We start from the raw sequence: 23,477 nt of genomic DNA on the forward strand, positions 1-23,477 counted from the left end.
AAGGAGCTCGCTCCTTTCTCTTCCGGGAACGAGGCTCAGCTTGGAATTCGCAGCCGAGCTCCGGTAGGCGAGGCACGCACGTGGGGCATCCAGCTGGAGCTGGAGCGAATCTCCGTCCTACCATCCCAGGGAGGGAGGAGCTGCTTTGGGACCCGCTACACCCACAAAACTACCCGCACAAGGTGCAGCTGCGTTGGTGCGAGGGAGGCGGCTACAGCGGTTGGATTCAAGTTAGACAGTCAAAGGGACTTCCACGAGGGAACATGTGTTAGGGACTGGACTCAGATGGTCAGACCAGAAAGAGCAGAGACAGAAACATGGAGATCACCTTTTATTTGGCTCTGGGGTGCCCCTGGGTCCCGCCCAGTCACAGTGGGGACTGGGGGAGGGGAGGAGGCTGTTGCGGGGAAGATATCTGGGCAAGCCCAATGGAAACTTGGGGTCGTGGTCCCAATATACAGATGGGTAAACTGAGGCTAGGGGAGGTGCAGAGAGGTGCCAAGGTCACCCAACGAGCTGGGCACTGCGCAGGCCTCACTGCCACAGGTCCAGGAGACCAACTAGACTAGAACTCCATAGCCCAACTTTCCTTGGAGGCAGAGCGGGGCCAGTATTGGGTCTCCGGCAGGTGGTATATTTGGCATGTGCCCAGGGAACAGGGGCCACAGAGGAGCATGATACTGAGGTACAAACAGGAGAAATGGGGCCCAGTATCTGACAGGGCAGCTCTGAGATGGCGCACGCACTTCAGGGTCTCCTTGCAGGCACGTCCCTGACACCACCAGCCTTTCCCACCTGCCCAAGGACTCGGGGTCCCCCAGGGTGGAGGAAGCTAGAAGCAATAGCAGGTGGGTGTTGGTCACCAGAAAAATCGGTGAGTGAAGTTGCCCCTGCGAGGGCAGCCCCGGCCCCTCCCCCCCTGGTCTGGATAAACTTCCAGGGTGAGATGTAGCTTAAGGCCTGTTTTACCTCCCAAGAGAGTAAAACAGGCCGAAGTCTCTGAGGCCACACCAAGCCAGAGAGGCACGATTAGCACCCAGATCTCCACCTCCCTCCTCCACGGCTCCTAGGAGCCCTCACGGGTGTGCTGGTGCGCCCAGGCCTCAGGAGAGGGAATCCTAAGGCGTAGGGAAGAGGGATGGGACAGCTGACACTTTTAAGTGGCGTCAGCATCTGCTTCCAAGGAAAGGGGTGGGGAAGGGGAAGCTCTGGGCTCCAGTATAGACCAGACCTCACTCTCACCCAGGGAGACTCGGGAACCTAAGGCCCCTGGGAATAGGGACAGAGCCCGAGCCTCAGCACGGCCAGTGCGGACACCATCCTAGAAGAATGGATCAGCTGCCAGAAAGCCCAGGGCTCAGCTGTACGGAAGCAGGCGGAGCAGGCGCTGTGGAGACAGGGATGCTGTGCCGAGTGGTCCGGGTCCTGGGGGATGGGGCTCTGTGCACAGGGCCATGGGGAGGGTGGTGGATGAGGACACCCTGCCTGCAGCAGGGGCCTGTGAAGGTCAGTGGGACCTTGGTGCCCTCCTCTGAAGTGGGACCCCGCCCTAGGTCACACCCCCCCAGAAGGAACTGACCCCAGGGCAACTCCACCGCAACTCGGTTCCCTAGCTGCCGAGGGCAGGACAGTGCTCACTGCCACTCAGCCCTGGCCTGGCTTTGGAGGGGCCTGGACAGAAAAAACAGAGGAATCGTGTGTTGGGGGAGGCAGGGAAATGGCCTTTTGAGAAGCTTAAGGGCCTAGCTATACTGGGAACCCACACCCCGATACTCCAGCAGCCTGGCAGTGCAGCTGGGCTCAGAGCCATGTCCAGTGGGGACGAGAGATAACAGGGCCTCAGGGGCAGGAGAGGGGACTGGGGGGGACAGACTCACTCCCCCCAGAGGTGGGGGGGGAGATCCTGGGAGCGAGCAGGAGGTAAGTTGGGACAAGACTCAGAGGGCTGTGGTGAGACAGAACTAGACACAAGTGAGGACAGAGACCTACGCCATCATCCGGGTACTCCTGGCTGCTCAGACTGAAACCTTAGCACCTGCACACGGAACCCCAACCCCCCAGAAGCCAAGCTGTCCCAGCTGAGGATTTATTGGCATAAATGTAACCATATAAAAACATAAGTTATGAAAAACAGTCACAATGTGCCCACCCCCCACCCCTCCCATCCCGGGCCCAGGCCCCTGTCACTCCCTTGTGAGAAAAGGAGAGGAAGGGGGATCCTGAAACCGCCTAAGAAATGCCACAGCCGCTGGGCCTGTGCAGGGCCGGCCGGGCTGGGGTGGGAGACACCGGGCGCCGTCTCAGCGCATCCGGTAGTCGGTGGAGCAGGACAGCTCACACAGCTGGCCCTTGAAGTCCAGGTCAATGGTGAAGTCCAGGTCGCGCTGTGGGGAGAGGGAGGACATGAGGGGACTGGAGACAGGGCAGGCGGAGATGCAGAACTGTCCAGGTGAGGAGCAAGCAGAGGGGAGCACCCTCTCCAGTTTGTAATAACCCCACGTCTCTAGTGACCAGTGTCATCTGGGGCACAGCAAACAGTCCCTGGCTGCGAGTCCCTGCTTTAACGGGCTTGTCTCCCTGACTTCGAAAGTGGGTGCCTTTTGGGCCAGTCCCCTCCATCCAGGCTCCCTGGGCACCATCCAGCCTTACACAGGGGCCTGATGTTTTGGCGCAGGCCACGCCCCTCCACTCAGGAACCAGACCCTTCCTCCTCCCATGAGGCTGAGCTGGGGCTCCTGACTCTGCCCCAGCCCTGCCCCCAGCCCCCCAGCCCCCCAAACCCCGAGCCAGTGGCAGCTGCATCCTGCCAGGGGCGCAGGAGGAACAAACGGCCCGGCCCTCCTTTGCTTCCCTCGATCCCCAGGCCCAGGCTGGGAAACCAGGCCCCCCCGCCCCACCTTCTCAGCTGGCCCGCCCTCGCCAGCTTGGCACAGTCACCTCCCGCTGTCCAGCTGTCGTTTACCGCTGGCTGTGACCCATGTCTAGATCGGGAACATCGGGAGGGCAGGGGTTCAGCCTGATTGTGGCTGGTCCCCAGGGCCCTCTGCCCGTAGGTGCTCCATACAATCATGTTCCAGACGGACCCCCAAGCGCCCCGACAAGCAGAGGCGCCTCCACAGTCCACCCCCAGGGGCCGCCGAGCCTCACATTGTTCTTGGCGTTTGGCCGCATGCCAATGGTGCCGAAGATCTCCTCGCCCGTCTTCACCGTCAGGTAGTCCTCCATGTAGAACACGGTCTGCTTCCAGTGTGTGTACGGGGACTCGGGGCCTGAGGGCGGAGTCGGGTCAGCCCTTGGTCTTGCCCTTCCCTCTGCCTGGCACCCCCCCCCCATGGCTGTTTACGGAGCGTTGACTGCGGCCCCCCTGCCCGTGAATCCCTCCACCCCCCCACCCCCGACGGTCCTGCCGGGCCCCACGGGTGGGACACGGAGGCAGAGCGGGCGGCCCTCCGCGGACTCACTGGTGGAGAAGCCGGTCCTCTTGTGGCAGCGCGTGAACTCGATGTTGAAGTAGGCCACCAGCGCGTGCACGTAGTCGTTCCGCTTCACTTGCAGGCAGAAGGGCGAGGTGAAGGTCAGGTCTTCCACCTTCACGGTGTAGATGTCCACCTCCTGCGGGACCGGCCATGAGCCCCACGCCGCCGCGGCCGGCCCAGGGCCCAGGCAAATGGGGAGGGCGTGGGGCGGGCGGGGCTGGAGTCCCCGTTCCCTCCTATCCCATCCGACCCCAAACCCGAGTTTATTCCTGGACCTTACTTCACCCCTCCCCATGGCCTCCTCATGGGCTCCCTGCTTCTATCCCCCCCGCCCCGCCCACACGACTTAGCTGGACACATCCATCAGCCAAGGTGACAACTGTGAAACAAGCCAATCAGATTGTGCCCAGCCCCTGCTTAAACCCGGACAGCTCCTGGACGCGCTCAGAACACAGCCCTGGTTCTGATGCAGACTCAGAGGCTGGGCTGGTCCGCCCGCCTGTGTGTCTCCTGTCTCCTCTCCTCATTCCCTCCACGTGGTTCTGCCTGCCTCACAGAGGGATGTGTGGGGCACGGCAGGGAGGGGCTCAACAATGGATCGCAGCCCGTATCCTTGACTTATGATAAACTCGCTCCTGGCCCGGCTTTTTGTATTCGGTGTGCTCAGGTGAGCCCCGCGGGGGGGTGGGGGGGGGGGGGTGATCTTAGCTGCCGCCTGTGTTCCCTCTGGAAAGAGTGTCCCTGGGCAGGGCAAGCCCAGCTCATGGGTTCCATCTTGGAACCACTGGCCTTGGCTGGCTCAGAGCTTTTTAATGGAAGACACAGCTCCACTGGGCCCCTAGCATTACCCTGGCTGACGGGCGAGGAACCCAAGACCTCAGGCCAGCACGCCGCGCCCTGATGTGTCGCATGCGGGCCAGGTGCTGGCCCTTCTTTGGTTCCAACCCTGTGGGACACCTGGCCATGCCCATCCCCTCACCTTGATGAGGCAGGCGTTGGTGACCAGCTGCTTGGGGTCCACCACATCCACCAGGGGCTCCTTGATGGCCACGTCTTTGATGCAAGACATGTCAAAGCCATACACATTCTCCCACCCTGGGAGGAGGCAGGGAGGAGGGGTGAGCACACCGGGGCGCCCAGGTCAGGTCGAGCCCGCCCCAGCCCATGAGCTCCTTGGGCCCAAGCTCACAGTGGATCTTGTAGTCTTTGTACTGCCGGTCCTCGATGGCCGTCACGTACAGCGTGGCTCGGTCTGGGAAGATGAGGCCATCGGGCGCCTGTGTAAGGGCAGGGTGAGGGCGTGAAGGGTGGGGGGGGGGCCTTGGCAACGCTGCTGCCAAACCTCTCCAGTGTGGCTCTGCATCCACCCCCTCTGCCCCGCCCTTGGCTGATACATCGACACTTCAGGCAGCCGCCTCAGGGTTTCCTGCTCTGCCCTCACCCCCCAATCATTCCCCACATGGCCATCAGGTGGCGCCCAGGAGCACCTAAATCAGACCCTGTCCGGAGGTTCTGAGGGATCATCAGAACCCTTCCTGGCTCCTGAGAGGGAAAGCAAAGTCTCATGAGGGTCCACAAGGCCCCTCCACCCCCACCTCTAACTTCACCTCCTACTGCTCTTCCAGATCCTCATTTCACTAGCTTCCCTGCTGCTCAACACCCAGGCACACTCCTGCCCCAGGACCTTTGCACTGGCTGAAATCCTGTCCAGGGTTCTTCCCCTCAGAAGCAGATCCTGTGTGGCTACTGCCCGTCCTTTGATCAAGTCTCAGTCATCTCCCTTTGGTGTTCCCTCTGCTTGGCACATCTTTGATGTGAGAGCCTGAGAGGATCACGCCCTCTCCCCCCACCTGTCCTTCCCTATCCCTTTGTCCTGCTATGGTTTTCTTTCTTCCCAGCACTAACGCCCCCCTGACACCGTACCATCTCCTTGTCACCATGTAGCTCCCAAAAATTGTTATACTCGTTTGGCTGTGGGCCTTCCAACATCTGTGCGGGCAATCCCGTGTTAAGTCCCCTGTGTGGGAAATACCTGGCCTGGCTTTGGCTTCCGGCCTGGCCCCCGACTGATACATGCCACAAACACCCTCAGGACCCAGCCTGCGTTGCCCCCCTGCCAGGGCCTCACCAGCCACTTGTCTCGGGCATAGAGCACGGTGTTGAGCATCGACTCGTAGAAGAGACAGTAGCCCATCCACTCGCTGATGATGATGTCAACCTTCTCCACCGGCAGCTCCACCTCCTCTACCTTCCCCTTGATGATGGTCACCACTGTGGGGGCAGAGAGGGGCACAGGCCTGAGGAGACCCGTCCGACTGCCTCCCTCTGGGGGTCCAGGGCCTGGGGACCCCACTGGGGCAGCCCTTGACTTCTAAGGAAGGGCTGGGGGCTACATTTGGGCACCTTCAAAGAACTCTGCCAGCTGAAGCCACGCCCTGTTCACTCAGTTTCAAGTTCACTCACTCTAGCTATTTCCTGAGGCAGAAGCAGAAATCTTACATGGATTAGGTAGTAGGCGATGTTAAGGCTTTGCCAGGAACGGCACGATCACCTATTAGAAACATGCCCAGCAGGATCTAAATGACAGTTGGAATTTGCTTCCAATGGACATATTTAAAGCTGAGTGTTGGGTACTTGAGGGGGGGTGTCACTATACTAGTCTTACTAAGAAAGTAAGAAAAATCCCTTCAGTTGCTAAATGCCAGGAGCCTTTACATCCAGAAAACCCACCTCCTCCCCCCAATCTCTGCCCCTCCAACTTCGCAGGTGGGAACTCGAAGGCCATCAGGCAACATCTAGCAACTTACACGTTTGACCCATGCGATACTTTTATAAATCAGCCTCACGGATGTACCAGTTCATTTGTGGAATGACCTTACATGCAGGAGAGGAAACGCTCAGAAGCAGCTAAATGCCCATCACCAGGAGCCTGGTTAAGAAGGCCCGGGTATGTGAGTATCAAAAAGAACAAGATCCTCTCAACGTGCAACATGTTAAACGACATGATGACCGGAGAGAAAAAGGGGCGGGCCGGTGAGTGCCAACCTATGAACCAGGAGGTCACGGTTTGATTGCCGGTCAGGGCACATGCCCGGGTTGCAGGCTTGATCCCCAGTGGGGTGTACAGGAGGCAGCCGATCAATGATTCTCTCTCATCATGGATGTTTCTATCTCTCCCTCTCCCTTCCTCTCTGAAATCAATAAAACGGTATTTTTTTTTTTTAAAATAAGAAAAAGCAAAGGGACAGACTTGTGTGAAATGCCATTTGTGTAAAAATAATGCACGTAAATGTAAAAACACTGACACGCACATGTGCCGGTAGGGACAGTCTGGGAATGTTGGCTGAGCTCCGAGAAGGGCGCTGAGTGCTTTCTCACATGAACCTAGACTGCTTCTTGCCTAAGGTTTTAGAGCGAGGCACTGAATTTGGGACTTTAACACTTAAATTCTAAGACAGTAGAACCTGCTTTTCAGGTTATGGGCTCTGAGGAGGTTGAATTCTCAGGCTGTTGGCGGCCCAGAGCCCATAGGAGAGGACAAGCTGAATCTGTGTTTAGCGGCCCCCACCCTCCTCCAAGGGCCCGGGAAGCTGGGATTGCCCCTTCCGCCCCCACAAACCCATTCTCTTCCTGGGCTCACCATGGTCTAACTTGTTGGCTTTGACGATCTTCACCGCATAATCAGAGATACTGGAACACTCGATCTGGGGTCCAGGAAGAAGTGAGGGTGAGACCCCCCCCCCCAGTCCCATCCTCACCTCCCACCCCCTCTATCCAATCCCTGAGCCCCAAGGCGTCCCTTTCCGTCCCAGGGCCCTAGCCCACCCCGCTGTCCAGGACACTCACCCCAATGACCTTGCGGGCCCCGGCCTTGGCAGCAAACATACAGAGAATCCCCGTGCCGGAGCCCACGTCCAGCACCACCTTGTCCTTGAAGAGGTGCCGGTTGTGAAACATGGAGTTGCGGTAGGTGAGGGTGCGCACCTCGTCTTTCAGCATCTCCTGGGGAGACGGGTTGCGAAGGTACCATGAGGGGCCTACATTCACAGCTGGAAACAGGGGTGTCCTGGCCTCTGACACGCTGACAGTTTGAAGTGCTAGAGCTCAGCCTTCCCACTTGCTTAGTCCCTTTGGAACAAGTTATTTCCTTTCCACGTGCCTCAGTTTCTCTATTTGTAACATCAGACTGGATAGACTAAACTCCCATCGTAGATTAGCCAGATTCTACCACTGCCTCCTAAGCCTCAACTACATTTGCTTTTAAGACGTCCTCAGTAGCCCGGTCAGCGTGAATCAGGAGGTCATGGTTTGATTCCGGGTCAGGGCACATGTCTGGGTTGTGGGCTTGATCCCCAGGAGGAGATGTGCAGGAGGCAGCTGATCAATGACTCTCTCTCATCATTGATGTTTATATCTCTTTCTCTCTCTCCCTTCCTCTCTGAAATCAATAATCCACTGACCTATACACTCAAAAAAAAAAAAAAAAAAAGACCAAAAGAAAAAATCCACAGAATCCATCCTAACTACTGGGACCTCAGCCTTCGGGGAACCAGAGTAGAGGAGCCATCTGCACAGCAGACCTGAGCAGCTGGGGGACAATCCCACCGCTGGTCACTAGAGGGCGGCAGAACCCAGCCGGCCCTGACCTCCAGCTGCATCTCAGCCAAGCATGTGGGCTCCCACCCCGGCCTCCCAGGAGGGATCCTGAAGAGCACCTGGCTAACCTTGGTCTCCAAGGCAACCGTGGGCAGAGCAGACCCCAGGGTGAGCTTGGGGCATGCGCAGAGGGGCAGCCTGCTGACAGGGAAGGCAGGGTGCATGGTGGGAAATTCAGTTCCAGCCCTCCCATAAATTAACCTCTCCAGGTTCAGCTGTGCACACTCACCTCGTGGATACCAAAGTGAGCATAGGAGTCGAAGTAGTAATCTTTGGACGTCATGTCCTCAGCGTTGGGCTTCTCGCTGCATTCTGCTTGGCCACAGGAGACCTGGGAGAGGGAGGATAGGACCATGGGTCAAATCTGGGGCTCCCCAAAGCCTCTTAAGCCTCCAGGTCCCTACTTCTTCCTGGAATAAACCCCCCCGAATCATACCATGGCAACCCTACAGCTCCCATCTGCCACCTTGCCTCCCCAGAACCCACAAGCTTCCTATTGCAGGATACCCCGCCCCCAGGGAACACCCCGATATCTCAGCCATGCCTACCATCTCTCCAGTCTCTCTGCCCCCGTCTCTAGCTCAGCCCACAGCTGGGAGGGGAGGGGAAGGCAGAACTGGAGCAGACATAGGGGAGGGCAAAGGGGAGCTGGAAATAGAGTTAAGGAAGCAGCCACACTATTGGGGAAGGCAAGGTGGGGGCCACAAACCTCGAGGGAGTGTGTACTAAGTGTTCGGGGGCAAGGGGGAAGCTGGTTTGAAGCAAGAGGGCTCAGGGTTAGACCACTAGACGGGGCGGGGCCTGACGTGTGGCGAGGTATCTTAATATGGGGAAGGGTCTCACAAAAGGATATTTACTTCTTCAAGTGGCGGCTGGAGGCTCATCCCATTAGCCAAGGTGGCTACAAAATTCTAGGAGAGAGTACAGGGAGAAAGGGTTAGCTGCTGGGAGCGGCTAGGGGCGGGCCAGGCCAGGGGGCCCTGGCTGTTAGGAGCGGGGAGTGTTTTCCTGCAATTTTCCTTTTCCTTGGTGGGGAGTGGTGGCAGAGAGAGCAGGTAATGAGGCAGGGTGGTTTCAAAAAGGGGTGGGACAAGTGGGGGGAGGAGAGAGGGATTCTGTCTCAGCTGTGGCTGGAGAGATGGCGGACTGATCCCAAGCTGCCCCTCTCTGGCCAGGCATCTGACCACGCACACCTCCCCCACCCGGCCTGGAGGAACTGGCACCCACCGGGCACATAGGCACTGCCAGCTGTCACTCCCCTCCATCATCTAATCCCCCCAGATTAGGTGACACTTCCTGACCCTGACACACACACACACACACACACACACACACACACACACACCCATAGCGGGGAGGTGGCTGGCAGAGTGTGCCCTCTGGGCACCTGCCACTTCTGGAAACCAGTCTTTCATGAGAGGATTCCAGGATAGAGATGGCACCCCCACCAGAGCTGGCACCCCGACCCCCTAGCTCCTGCCTTGGGCTCAGGAAGCCCCACATACAACCAGTTGGAGCCAATCTCCTGGCTTATTTCCCTCCACCTAGGAAGACAGATTCCCGGGGAAGAGGCCGGACTCTGGACCCCCAGCCCTCCTCCCCCCATCCAGACACACATCGCAGGCTTGCAAGCCCCCCAGTGTGGGGCCAAGCCCCGAGGCAACCTCCCGGGAAGGTATTTCCTCCACCCCCGGGGCCCTGGTCCAGGGCGGCCACGGGGGATGGGAGTCATTGGAGTGACCCTGGGGAGCTGCCCTCCCACTGCAGAGAGAGCCACAAGGGAAGGGGTGAAAATCCGGCGGCCCCATCAGATGACAGCTGGGACCGGGCGCCGAGAAGCGTGACCCGCAGGGCTCCGGGCCCCACCCCCATCCCCGCAAGCCACCGAGGATGCCGACAAAGGGCGGCCGGGAGGGGATTCCCCGCTGGGCCCATTTCTCCATCTCGCTCCGGTCTCAGCCAGACAGGCCCCAGGCAGCCTGAAACCCCGCGCCGGCACCAACCCCGCATGGCTGCGCAGGAACCCACATTCTGGGAAACCATTTCAGGCATCCAGGCTCCGGACCCTCGCCCAGGGGTTCTGGAAGGGGGCGTCCATCCCCCGCCTTCAAGAGCGCCGAGGGGAGAGGAATGGGGGTGAGAGCTCGCAGCCTCCATCACGGCCCCTTCCCGGCAGACCCCTCCCCTCGCGCGGCCGGGCTGCGACGGGGCGGTGGGCTTCCAGACACGCCCCATGAAAAAGATGTCCCTCCCACACACCCAGAAGCGGCCACAAGGGGGTGCCGGGCGCCTAATCGGGACCGATCTCCTTCAGCTGGAGGCCCCCCCACCACCACCGAGAGAGGTCACAGGGGCATCCCCCATCCCCCCGCTCCCGAAGCCCCGGGAGGAGGATCCAGGCACAGGAAACGGGGGGCGGGGGAGGGGGAGCAGAGAAAAGCAGGTCTTTGTCTTCCTCCAATCCGAACCCAAAAGTGCACAAAACCTGGACCGAGGCCTAAGTGAATGCCCGGTCCTGGGAGGGGGATGTGGAGGGACCCGATACACCGCCCCTTCCTTCCAAGAGACTGAAGGCCCCCGAATAAGTCCCACTCGGAAATGTACGCCGCGATCCTCGTGGAGGGCCGGGGGCCTCAGAAGGGTGAGAGCCTCCCCCCGTCCCCCCCCCCGGGGCACCCCTCCCCCGGCCGGGGGCGGGGCCTTTGTCCCGCACGTGGAGCCCGCCGGGCCACCGGGCGCGGCACACCCCCTCCCCACCCACCGCGCCGCGGCCACGTGGGGGCCAGGCCGGAAGCGCCCCCAGACCTCCTCCACGTGGGAGGGGGCCCGAGACCAGCGTCTGGGCGGGATACCGCAGGCCCCCCGAAAGCTAGGGAACCCGCACCGAAACGGTGGCCCCGATCCGGAGCATGCGGACCCCCCGCCGGACGGCTGGAGGCCTTTCCTCAAATCCGCCGACTCACAGCCCCTTCTCCGTGCCATAAAACACCGACCCCCGCCCCCGGCGGCGTTCCAGACGCTCACCTCCATGATGCAGTTCGCGGTCTCGGCTGCCGCCATATTCACCCGCTCCTACTCCTCGATCCGCCGAGACCCCCCCCCTTCTCCGCACTCTCCCGAGACCGCCTTATAGCGGAGAGTCTGGGCCCGCCCACCGCGACCCCGCCAGGAGCTCTCATTGGCGATGGAGGCGGTCCGTCTGGGAATGCCGTTTACCAACTGGACAAGGAAGATGCCCATCAACGTTTAGGGACGCGCCCAGTCTGGCGTGAAAAGTCCCGCCCACGAAAGTCCACCGGGATGGCAAAGACTTCTCGTCTATCACAGGAAGCACGACTGATGATTGGGCCAAGCCAGCCGGGAGTTCCCGCCCCTTCCCCCAGCACCTCCTCAAAGCTTCCCGGCGGGCCCCGCGCTAGCGGACATTTTGAAATATATCTGTCCATCACCTAAAGGACCCGCCTCTTCTCAGCTGCTACTGGCTTATCGAAAACGTGAGGTCACGAGGCCTTTGGCGAGCCCCGCCCAGCGGCCGGTCTCAAGAACCAGGCGATTGGCCCACGAGGAGAGAGGACTTCATCCTCCAGCGATTGACTCAAAAGAACTGTCACTCACCGTCTATTCAGCGGGTTCTCCCAGCCCCAAGGGAGTCTGAGAGAAACAAGGAAGAATTTGCCCATGTACGTGAGGGGGCGGGGGAAACTGAAGCCATTAGAGACCCAAAGAGAGGGAGGCTGCTCCGGGGTCTCGAACCCAGTCAGGAAGGACTCGGGCATCAATGCATGTAGACTCCAGCCCCTCTACTTAACCGTTCCAAGTTTTCTAAACCCAGCAGCTTCACTCAAACCATTTGGCCTTTGCCAGTTCCCTCCCCCTGCAAGGAACACCCACCTCCCTTTGTCAACCAACTCCTATCCGTCAATCAGGGCACAGACCAGACGGCGCCTCCTCCAGGGAGCTTTCCAGGATCTGCAGGAAAAGTCACTCGTTGAATGAAGATGAATGCAACTTGCAGAAGCATCACCCTGGAAAGTTCCTTCATGACCCTCTCTAGTTGATACCTTACCCACCCAACCACTGAAGCAATCACTTTCTATAGTGTAGCTTTTCTTTGCTAAAGTTTCCTATAAATGGAATTATACAGGACGTGATGTCTTGTGTCTGTTTTCATTCACTCAGCCTAATGCTTTTGAGATTCACCCAGTGTGCAATCCTGTTTATTGCTCAGGAGTATTGCATTGTATTGGTGTATGGTTAGGACAAGGGTCTTCAGGCCTGGGAAGTTCTAGATGTTATTACTGTTATTCTTGCTAAGTGTTAAAATGTAGCATAGCCTTTCTCAACTGCAGCTGCAAACAGGATTACTGAACAGGAACTCGACTGGTAAGTGTAGCCAACTGCACAGAAGAAACAACATGTAATTGACCAAATGGTGATGAGCCACATGGCTAAGCCCCCTTGGGGAGGCCGAGTTTTGGCTATGCATCCTGTTTCCTTTACTTGCTGTAAGTAAATAAAACTACCTTGCAACAACTGTTTCATGTTTTAGTAGAATACCCCAAGCTGCGGACCCCTTGAGTTCGGTAACAGTATCATAGTTTATTTCCTTTCCTGTTGACAGACATCTGAGTAATGTCCAGATTGGGCTGTTGTGACTAAAGGGGGCTATGAGCATTCGTGTACAAGTCTTCCTGTGAAGAGACACTTTGTCTTTTCTCTGGGGTCAACCTGGGAGCAGATGACCGAGTTGCATGCAGGGTGAATGCTCTATGCTTCACTTTATAAGGAACTGCCAACACGTCTTCCAGGGCGTCCTACCATTTTGCATTCCCATCAGGGATGCATGAAGAGTTCCAGCTGCTCCAGGTGCTGGCCAGCACCTGATAGGATCGTCTTTCGTTTTCACCAGGCTGGTGGGTACGCAGCGGTGTCTCGTCCCGGCTGTCATTTGTATTGCTCTGCCCACGGCTGCTGAGCGTCTGTTCATGTGCTCATTGACCATTCGTATATCTTCTTTTTAAAAAAATATATATTTTTATTGATTTCAGAGAGGAAGGAAGAGAGAGAGAGAGAGAGAGAGAGAGAGAAACATCAATGATGAGAGAGAACCATTAATTGGCTGCCTCCTGCACACCCCCTACTGGGGATCGAGCCCACAACCCAGGCATGTGCCCTTGGCCAGAATCGAACCCGGGGCCCTTCAGTCTGCAGGCCGACGCTGTATCCACTGAGCCAAACTGGCTAGCGCCGGATATCTTCTATCAAGGGTCTGCTCACATCCATTTTTTTAAAGTGTGTACTCATTTAAAAAATACATCTTTTTAAAATTTTTCATTGATTTCAGAGAGATAGGGAGAGGGAGAAACATCAATGATGAGAAAGAATCATTGATGGGCTGCCTCCCACACACCCCGCACTGGGGATCAAGCCCTCAACCTGGGCATGTGCCCTTGGCCGGAATCAAACCCAGGACCCTTTGCTTCGCAGGTTGACGCTCTATCCACTGAGCAAACCTGGCTAGGGCTCGTTATCTTTTTAAAAATATTTTTAAAATTGATTTCATAGCCAAAACCGGTTTGGCTCAGTGGATAGAGCGTCGGCCTGCGAACTGAAAGGTCCCAGGTTCGATTCCGGTCAAGGGCATTATCTGGGTTGCGGGCACATCCCCAGTAGGAGATGTGCAGGAGGCAGCTGATCGATGTTTCTCTCTCATCGATGTTTCTAACTCTCTATCTCTCTCCCTTTCTCTCTGTAAAAAATCAATAAAAAATATATTAAAAAAATAAATAAATAAAATAAAATTGATTTCATAGAGGAAGTGAGAGGGAGAGACAGAAACATCAATGATGAGAATCACCGATCTGCCCCTGGCCTCCTGCATGGCCCCTATGGGGGATCGAGCCCGCAACCTGGACATGTGCCCGGACTAAGAATCGAACCTCAACCTCCTGGTTCATAGGTTGGCGCTCAACCACTGAGCCATACTGGCCGGGCAGAGATTTTAAATTTCGATTAAGTCCAAATAATGAAATAATCGGGGCCCACATTTTGATCCTACACTGTATGCTATATGGGTCCTAAGTCAGTTTTTGTCTTTCTGTTTTCAATCTTCACCCAAGGATATGTTTCCACTGATTTTGAGAGAGAGAAACATTGACTAGTTGCCTTCCTGCCCAACCAGGAATTGAGCCCAAAACCTAGGTATGTGCCCTGACTGGGAATCGAACCCACAACCCTTTGGTGCACAAGATGATACTCCAACCAACAGAGCCACCCAGCCAAGGCCTAAATCAGTTTTGTGTTTTTTTCCTAATTTCCAAGTATTGTATTTTGACCTGATCAATTATTTCTGCTCTGTGCTGCTACCAAGAATAAAATATTATAACAAACGATACCACACTAGGGAATAGCCTAACGTCATTGAAAAAAGGGTGGTAATGGCGTTCAAGGGAAAAATCTCAGGCTGGAGTCAGAAATGGGCAAGTTGTCAGCATCAAATTCTGCATTTTCCAAGAAGGCAGCCACTCGTCGCCTGGGCCAGGTGAGTAATGGACTGTGGCAAGTTTGAACTGAGATGTACCGAGTGTGAAACACACCGGCCCTGGCCGAGTAGCTCAGTTGGTTGGGCATCGTCCATGTGCTGAAGGTTGCTGGTTCGATTCCTGGTCAGGGCACATACCTGGATTGTGGGTTTGATCCTGGATCAAGGAGTGTATTTAAGACAACTGGTCAATGTTTCTATCTCATACGGATGTTTTTATCTCTCTCTCTCTCTCTCTCCTTTCCTCACTCTAAGCATGTCCTGGGGTGAGGATTAAAAAATAATAATAGCCGGGCCAGAGTGGCCCAGTGGTTGCGTGTTGACCTATGAACCAGGAGGTCACAGTTTGATTCCTGGTCAGGGCACATGCCCAGTGTGGGGCTTGCAGGAGGCAGCCAATCAATGATTCTCTCTCATCATTGATGTTTCTATCTCTCCCTTCCTCTCTGAAATCAATAAAAAAAATATTTTAAATAATAATAAGAAAACACAGACAATTCAGAGGACTTAATATAAAAAAAGAATCACTCTAGCTGGTTTGGCTCAGTAGATAGAGCATTGGCCTGAAGACTGAAGGGTCCCTGGTTCGATTCCAGTCAAGGGCACAATGCCCGGGTTGTGGGCTTGATCCCAGTGGGAGGTGTGCAGGAGGAGCCAATCCATGATTCTCTCTCATCATTGATGTTTGTCTCTCTCCCTCTCCCTTCCTCTCTGAAATCAATAAAAAAAAAAATTTTTTTTAAAAAAGAATCTGTAACATCTCACTACTATTTTTATATTGACTACTATGTTGAAATGATTCTGTATTTTGGATTTTGGATAAACAGGGTTAATAAAAATTGTTAAAATTAATAGACCGCCTGGTCAGTGTGGTTTGTGGATGAACATTGACCCAAGCACCACACTGTCATCGGTTGGATCCCCGTCGGGGCCCGTGCCCCGGGGCTCAGGGCGTGCTCCCCATCACATGGGAGGCTCACTTAGTTCTGTCAGCCAGTGCTGCACTGCGTCACAGCCCGGGAATGGGTGTGACCACTGGGGGTGGGTGTGGGGAGAGGTGGGGTGAGGAGGAGCACACAGACATCTGGTGCCCGACTTAGCATGTGGGCCTCCAGGGGCTGGGAGGATAGCAACTTCATCCCTCAGCAAACGGGAACTTGGCCATTCCCTCAATTAAGAATTTAGGCAACACATCAAAGACCCCAGGATTAGCTCCTGTGGCCTGGTCCCCCACATAAACCACGGAGGCTTGCATGTCACGTGGCAGTGGTTGCAGATATGCTGTGATGGGCAGAATTTCAAGGGGGCCCCCAAGATCTCTTACCCCCCCCCCCCCGTGTTATATACCGGGGACCAGGTTGGGTTATAGGACAAAGGAGATGAATGCCTCTCCTGATTATCTTATACGACAAAGGCGAATCGATCTTGCAGATGTCATTAGGGCCCTAAACCAGTTAACTTTAAATTAATCAAAAGGGACATCTTCCAGGGTGGACTTGACTTAATCAGATGGGAGTCCTTTATTGTTTTTTTATTTTTTTTAAACATATTTTTATTGATTTCAGAGAAGAAGGGAGAGGAGAGATAGAAACATCCATGATGAGAAAGAATCATTGATCGGCTGCCTCCTGCACGCCCCCTAGTGGGGACTGAGCCCGCAACCTGGGCATGTGCCCTTGACCAGAATTGAACCCAGGACCCTTTGGTCGACGCTGTATCTACTGAGTCAAACCGGCTAGGGCAGTGTGCTTTGTTTAGACAGCTTACTTAATACCTATTGGTAATTCACTCACATTGGCCTCCCAGCCAAGAGCACAGTATCTCATGCCTGAACGCAGTCGCTAACCTAGGCAGGCTCTCCCTCCTGCTCTGAGGGACCCTGGACAGCAACTCTGTGCTATGCTCTGGGCGGGGGAGGGAGGGTCCCTTTTATTTTAATATGTTTTTATTGATTTCAGAGAGGAAGGGAGAGGGAGAGATAGAAACATCAATGATGAGAGAGAATCATTGATCGGCTGCCTCCCGCATGCCCCACACTGGGGATTGAGCCTGCAACCCAGGCATGTGCCCTGACCAGAATGGAACCTGGGACCCTTTATTCCGCAGGCCAATGCTCTATCCACTGAGCCAAACTGGCTAGGGCGGGAGGGTTCCTTTTAAACAGCAAAATCACCACAAGAAAACACAGAAATGCAAAAAGTCATGGGCCACTAAACAGATGGCGGGCATACACGTCGACAGTCTGAGAGCTGAACCAGGTGGCAGAGGGTCGCGTGTTCAGTCTTAGCCGAGGAGGTCTGCAGTTCTGCCCATACTCGTGCCCACCACCGTGAGTATTAGTTTGGGGATTACACATAAATGCTAGTGCCTAGGCGAATTCGCAACTATAGAGCGTGCAAACAAGGACCGACTGTCACTGGCTGTGCATCTCATCGTATATGTTTACAAACATAATTCTGTGAAAGAGGCTACACCCCAAAAAGGTGACAAACCCCAAGTCTCCAGGGAGATGAGGAGGAACCAGCAAAAGAGGCACAGAAGGAGAAAAGGGGAAGGTGGTGTTCGGGTGCCCGTGAAGGGAGAACTAGCTGGAAGGCTCCATGGCATCGCGCAGGGGCAGCCGGGATAGATGCCCCAGGCGGCGGGGAGAGGCGTCAGCTGGAGTCCTGCTCACAGGCATCCCCACCACGCTGTATGCGCAGCTGGCAGGCACTCCTAAGTGCTCCAAATAAACATTTCTGGAATGAATGCATCGCTCTCGCCTCAATGTATAAACCAGAGCGATCTCTGAACCACTTCTCCCCTACTTAGAACTTGAGTTCTCGAGTGAAAGAACAAGTGATTCAACCTTTGAACAAGTTTTTAATATGAAAAAAATTTGAACCATTTCTTTTTGGCAAAAGCAGGGTGGGCAGCCACCACTCACAGCCCTGAGAAGAAGAGGAAGGCGCCTGAAGGCCCATCTCGTAACAGCTGCTGGGGAAGAGCTAGTCCAGGGGCAAGTTCAAGTCCACGGGGGAGGTGGCCAGGATGCCCTCCTGCAGGGAAAAGCGGCAGAGCCTGGTCAGTGGAGCTCCCTCCACTCACAGCAGCATCCACACCAGCCCAGTGAGAGCTGAGACAGGGGGGCAGGGAACCAGGACGGACAGGGGACAGAGACCAGAGAGGGACAGAGACCCAGGGTGGGGGGACAGAGCCCTGGAGAGGATCAGACAGGGGGGGGGCAGTCCCGGTGAGGAAAAGGGAGACAGAGCCGGCGTGGTGGGCGGAGCGCTGGTGGAGGTTGGGCAGAGACACGGATCCAGGGAGCAGAGAGGGTGCTGGGGTTTTAAAGATCAAGGGCCCTGGCTTTGTGTGCAAGTGTTGATTCTGATCCCTGCGTGAGGAGCTTCCCCTCCCAGCCTCCGTAAGACCCGGATAATAACCGAATCCCGTCAGGCTGTTGTGAGGCTTAACTGGGATCATCCACTGAAATCCTTGGCGAGCACCTGGCCAAGCTTCCTGCTCATTCCTTAGAACAAAACGGTTTTACAAACCAGCGAGCGAGCTTCTGGGCTGAGCTCCAGACACGCATCCCCCGTGCCCTCATCGCCTGCTGTGAGGTCGGAGGACCACTTCCAACCATCTCTGACTCCTTCCCAGCCCTCTCCCTCCCCTGCCCTCCCCCCTGCTTGGCCCCATCTCGGGGACAGCCCAGCGGTTGCCCAGGTCAGCGTCCTTGACTCCTCCCCGCTGCTCAGTCCCCAGATCCACTCCATTAGCAAAATCTGTAACCTCTGTCTCCAAATTAAATCCAGAACCCCTACTATTCCCACACCGCTCTGGGAATCTCGCCCTGGCCAGGCACCCCCTCCAAGCTCCCTCCTTCTGCCCTCTTCCCATACAGTTCCCCACGCCACCACCAGAGGGCGGGGGTTAATACCTGAGCACCCTCTCGTCCTCTGCCCAGAGCCCTCCAGGAATTCGGGGTTCACTCAGAGTCAAACCCCAAGTTCTCACCATGACTAGGAGCCCCTGAACAACCTGGCCGCCCCTCCTGCCCTCAACGCTGGCCCTGTCGCCTGGCTCACCTTGCTCACCCGCTCCAGCCCCTCCTCTCTGCTCCTCAAACACACCAGGCCAGCCCCTCCCAGTGTGGGAAGCAAGGGTTACTTCTGAGAGCCTGGCGTGCACCCTCCTCTGACCATGCACCCTCCTCTGACCGCATCGCCACAGCAACAAGGCAACTGCGGGGTAGCCATGAGGCAGGGCAGGCAGGTGCTCAGGGAGGTGGGGCCGTTGCCCAGGTGACGCGGCCACGCCAGCTCCGAGCCTGGCATGGGGTTGAAAGGGGAGAGCAAGGAAGGCTTCCTGGGCTCCTGGAGCTGAGGTGTCAGGGGCGAGAGAAGACGGCAAAAGGAGGTACAACTAGCTGCTCCTGCCACGTTGGAAGGTGCAGATGCTATGGAAGGAAGTAATGCAGCCAACTAGGAGGGTGAGTAAGCGCGAGGGTGTGGGGGCGGCTGCGGTTTTAAATGGGACCAGGAAAGGCCTCCCTGAGGGGAACAGCCGAGCAGAGCAGAGGAAGGAGGCAGGGGCTACGGGACAAGCGGGTTCGGCAGGCAGAGCTGCCCAGGCAGAGTCACCGGTAGCCACACAAACATGCCATGGGGCGCCAAGCACTTAGAGGGTGGTCCCACCTAATCCTCACAAGCCCCCACTGATCACCGGGGGCCCAGGGTGCAGTAGGTGCTCAGAGAGCACAGAGCAGGTGAACGGGGGGAGGGGGGGCTGGGAGAACACCCGCGATGCCTGAAAGGAAACCTAAGAAGCCCCCTCCCCCCAATCTCAGTCAGGTAAAGGGAGGCCCACAGAGGCTTGGGCAGCTCACCCAGCCCCCCTGGGCCTGGATCCAGGGCGTGAAGCTGTGCACGTGCTCTACGCTGAGTCCAGCCAGGGTGCCCCCCAACCAGGCCACGCGCCGGCTCAGCTCCATGGCCAGGGCCAGGCGGGCCAGGGGCTCCGGGGAAGGCGGCGGGGGCCCGGGGCACCGCAAGGAGGGGCGTGCGCGGCTGGGGCAAGGGCTGCCCTCCCGGCTGGAGAACAGCTCCACTAGGCGGGCGAAGGAGCCAGCGGAGAGGCGGGCCAGCTTGCGGCGCAGGGCAGGGTCCGAGGCCAGCTGTGGGGTGGACAGGGGAAGAGGCAGGGTCTGCCCTGGTGGCCAGCCAGTAGGAGGCTGGGGGCGTGGGGGTGGCTTCCTGGTGTAAGGGACTTCTGGATACTAAAGCTCTAAGCCAGTGGTTCTCAACCTTCCTAATGCCACGACCCTTTAATACAGTTCCTCATGTTGTGGTGACCCCCAATTTCATTGTTACAAATTGAACATAATGAAAGCATAGTGATTCATCACAAAAACAGTATGTAATTATATAGGTGTTTTCCGATGGTCTTAGGCAACCCCTGTGAAAGGGTCGTTTGCCCTCCAAAGGGGTCGCGACCCACAGGTTGAGAACCGCTGCGCCATGCCCCAACCCATCACATCAGCCAATCATAAACCAGACTCCATGGTTTCTGCCAAACTACTCACAGGAAGGTGGCCTCGAACCCAAGAAGCTAAGCCACGCCCCTGCCCAGACCTGGGCATCTAATGAGGGCCTAGCCCTACTCTAACTGCGCCCTGGAGTGCTAATCTTCTAGCCTTCCATCTACAATTAATAGGCCAATCATATTTCAGGACACAAACCACACCTCCTCCGCAGGCCATTTCCGCCCACATTCTAAGCCACGCCCCGACACTGTCATTCAGGATTTCAGATTTTATATCTTCTCAAACCACATCCCCCTCCCACCACCATATATCCCCTTACTTTCCCAACGGGCTCCAGCCTCTTCCCTAAATCATGTTTCTGATGGCCACACCCCTTCCTTTAGGCCACGCCCCTCTAACAAACAATGCAAGCCCCAATTTAAGGTACTGCCCTGGCCATACCTCTGTCATTCACTAAAGCCTTGTCCTACCCTCTCCCAACCGGCCACCCAATGAGAATGCAGATCCAGCTTCTGACCCCAGTGCCCAATCGTAAAGCAATTCCTATCCTAAATAAGGGATGGACCACGACCATCACCTTCTGGTTGATGACTTCTGCCTCCTCCTCCAGGAGGGCCACCAGCTTCCGCAGCAGGGCTTCCTTCTCGGTGGGTGGGGGACCCTGTAACTCTAGGGGGACAGAAGAGAATTCGGTTGGGGGGCAGAAACCTGGCCATCCTTCTGCCCCCATCTTTCTGCAGGGCCCCTCTGCCCGCACCTGGGCTCGGTGGGGATCTCAGTTGCTCTTGGACCAGCTGTTCCAGCCGCTGGGCCACGAGGGCATAGAAGTCTGGAGTCGCTGGGCCTGGGGTGAAAAGAGACAATGACAGGTCTCCAGGAGATCAGGAAGTGATGGATTCTCTCCTCCCAACCACCCTGCCTGGTAGCAGCGATTTCCATTCCATAACGGGGTAAATTGTGGCTCAGTGAGCAAACTTGGCAAAAGACCCTTGTACTTTCCACTTTATAGTGTCCCCCCAAATGGATTTAGAGCAGCGGTTCTCAACCTGGGGGTCGAGACCCCTTTGGGGGTCGAACGACCCTTTCACAGGGGTCGCCTAAGACCATCCTGCATATCAGATATTTACATGACGATTCATCACAGTAGCAACATGACAGTTATGAAGTAGCAACGAAAATAATTTTATGGTTGGGGGTCACAACATGAGGAACTGTATTTAAAGGGCCAGAAGGCTGAGAACCACTGATTTAGAGTGTTAGAGCTGAACTGGACCTTGAAGAGGATCCCATCCAAGGAAGGCAAACACGTGACACTCCAGCGATTACCACTCTATCCCTTGTCTATTTCAGGCATCACCGGCTGATCACAGAACTAACTCTCTCTCTCTCTCTCTCTCTCTCTCTCTCTCTCTCTCTCTCGCTTGGAAATCCTGTGCAAGCTAGCATGCCCTGTAGCCATTACTATTCTATCCAGGCTCACAAGAGAGGAAAGCTGTTAGTCACTTTTGATCAAGTCCAATGACTCCTCCTTCCCATTCCTACTTTGCTGCTGGATAAACACAGGAACAGGGAAGAAAAGGATTTTCCAAGTCATGTAATCAAACAGATAAGGAGTTGTGATTGAAAACTGAGCGTAGGTGCTACCTATATACCCTTAGCTGAGTGATCTTGAACTAATTCCTTATCCTGTGGATGTATTAAGAATCAAAGCTCCCAGCCCGACCAGCCTGGCTCAGTGGTTGAGCATCAATCTATGAACCAGGAGGTCACAGTTAGATTCCCGGTCAAGGCACATGCCCGGGTTGCAGGCTCGATCCCCGGTGGGGGGGCGTGCAGGAGGCAGCCCATCAATGATTTTCTCTCGTCATTGATGTTTCTCTCTCTCTCTCCCTCTCTTTTCCTCTCTGAAATCAATAGTATGTATGTGTGTGTGTGTGTGTGTGTGTGTGTGTGTATGTATATTTTAGAATCAAAGCTCCTGGCCCTGCATGAGCAAGTTCATGGGTGATCTAGGGAAACCTCTTACCAGGCTGCGAACCGTAGCAGGGGCGAAGGGGCAGGGAGCAAGGCCGGGGGGACTCAGGGGGAACTGCTTCTCGACCCAAAGAGCAAGGAAAGCATCTTCGGAGGCGGCTCAGGAAGTCTGTTGGCTCCTCCGGGGCAGGGCTCCTGGGGAAGGGACCTCAGAGAGTGACTGCAGAGCCCCCTTGCAAGCAGTCCCTTTTTTCTCCCACTCAGGGCCTCTCCCTGCAACCCCAGGGACAAGGAAGAGAGCCAGACGTACAGAGAGGGGCAAGGACACAGACTGAGACCAGGGGCAAGCGTTAGAGACGGCCCACACCACATGCAGAGGCCCCTGCGGGAGGAGAGCAGCTCCTCTTACCTGGGTGGGGCTGGAATGGGGGACCCGGCAGCCTCGCCCCGATTAAGGAAGGCAGCTAGGACCCTCAGCGTGTCCTCCCGGAGCCCCAGCTCTTCCGAGCCGGCCATGGGGGCACCTGTGAGAGAGGGGGCTGAGGGATAAACTCCAGGGTTCAGCAGAAGTGAAGGCTTGGGGCCCCAATTCCTAGTTTGTGAATGAGGAGAGGGCCAGGACTCGGGGGTCCTCAAGGCAGGGAAGGGGCTGAGGGTCTGGACTCCTAGGTCCTCGAGGGGAGTTGAGGTCTAGAGGTCCAGGCTCTTGAGTCTCCAGAGGGAGAAGAGGGATGAAGACGAGGATTCCTTGATCCTGGCAGAGGAGGAGGCTGGGGACCCCGATTCTTGGGTCTAAGGAACGAGGGGGCTGGGAGCGTGAACTCTTGGGTCTGAGAAGAAAGGGGATTGTGCCTTGGACTTCTGGGCCCCCGAGCAAGAAGGACGCTTGAGGCTTCGACTCTGGGCTCGGAGAGAATATGCCAAGTTACTTAAGCCGTTAGAGGATGAAAACTACCAATCCCAGCAGGCTTCGTGGCAAACATTCCACTCGGTCCGCAGTTGATCGCCGCGCGGCCTGCTGGGAGGTGTAGTTCCACTGTCTAAGGGCGGTCTCTTGGGGACCCGTGACGCTTGGATGCCGAAACAGGACTAGGGGTCCAGATCCTGGATCGCGGCCCTCTTCTCCTCCCTCCTCCCGCAGCCCTCACTGACGCCCCACTCACCTGGCCCCGGGCCCGGGCCCCGGGCCCCGCCGCCGCCGCCACCTCCTTCACTGAACTTGTTAAACTTCTCTTAGCTCAACTTTCCCGCGCCTGCGCACTGGGCCGGGCTGGCGACGGCCCAACGCAGAGGGGGCGGAGCG

The 23,477-nt window shown here is 56.4% G+C and overlaps 2 protein-coding genes across 10 annotated transcripts; both read right to left on the reverse strand.

Annotated features, from left to right (window-relative positions):
* Nucleotides 1–318: 318 nt before the first annotated feature.
* On the reverse strand, nucleotides 319–11,302 carry PRMT1 (protein arginine methyltransferase 1). Of its 3 annotated transcripts, XM_059665366.1 has the most exons (11): nucleotides 11,157–11,269; nucleotides 8,990–9,043; nucleotides 8,362–8,463; nucleotides 7,323–7,478; nucleotides 7,117–7,180; nucleotides 5,605–5,747; nucleotides 4,666–4,753; nucleotides 4,456–4,571; nucleotides 3,462–3,612; nucleotides 3,148–3,269; nucleotides 319–2,384 (listed from the first exon to the last, which is right to left on the reverse strand). In XM_059665366.1, the coding sequence occupies exons 1-11, from the start codon at nucleotides 11,190–11,192 to the stop codon at nucleotides 2,301–2,303; spliced, it is 1,116 nt and encodes a 371-aa protein (XP_059521349.1). In that variant the 5' UTR covers nucleotides 11,193–11,269; the 3' UTR covers nucleotides 319–2,300. The 3 variants fall into 3 exon arrangements, with proteins under 3 accessions (XP_059521349.1, XP_059521350.1, XP_059521352.1); XM_059665367.1 differs by lacking the exon at nucleotides 8,990–9,043 and having other exon boundaries at nucleotides 11,157–11,302; XM_059665369.1 differs by lacking the exons at nucleotides 8,990–9,043; nucleotides 11,157–11,269 and adding an exon at nucleotides 8,681–8,714.
* A 712-nt stretch (nucleotides 11,303–12,014) lies between these two features.
* BCL2L12 (BCL2 like 12) lies at nucleotides 12,015–23,472 on the reverse strand. Of its 7 annotated transcripts, none has more exons than XM_059665400.1 (7): nucleotides 23,338–23,469; nucleotides 22,584–22,698; nucleotides 22,227–22,369; nucleotides 20,958–21,044; nucleotides 20,778–20,869; nucleotides 19,544–19,831; nucleotides 17,516–17,711 (listed from the first exon to the last, which is right to left on the reverse strand). In XM_059665400.1, exons 2-7 carry the CDS (start codon nucleotides 22,688–22,690, stop codon nucleotides 17,661–17,663), a joined length of 768 nt encoding a protein of 255 aa, XP_059521383.1. In that variant the 5' UTR covers nucleotides 22,691–22,698; nucleotides 23,338–23,469; the 3' UTR covers nucleotides 17,516–17,660. The 7 variants fall into 7 exon arrangements, with proteins under 7 accessions (XP_059521387.1, XP_059521386.1, XP_059521383.1 ...); XM_059665401.1 differs by having other exon boundaries at nucleotides 22,584–22,713; nucleotides 23,338–23,455; XM_059665404.1 differs by lacking the exons at nucleotides 17,516–17,711; nucleotides 19,544–19,831; nucleotides 22,227–22,369 and adding exons at nucleotides 12,015–12,101; nucleotides 12,951–13,142 and having other exon boundaries at nucleotides 23,338–23,456.
* Between the last annotated feature and the right edge of the window lie 5 nt (nucleotides 23,473–23,477).

Source organism: Myotis daubentonii, chromosome 15, assembly GCF_963259705.1.
Source record: "Myotis daubentonii chromosome 15, mMyoDau2.1, whole genome shotgun sequence".
Lineage (NCBI taxonomy): Eukaryota > Metazoa > Chordata > Mammalia > Chiroptera > Vespertilionidae > Myotis > Myotis daubentonii.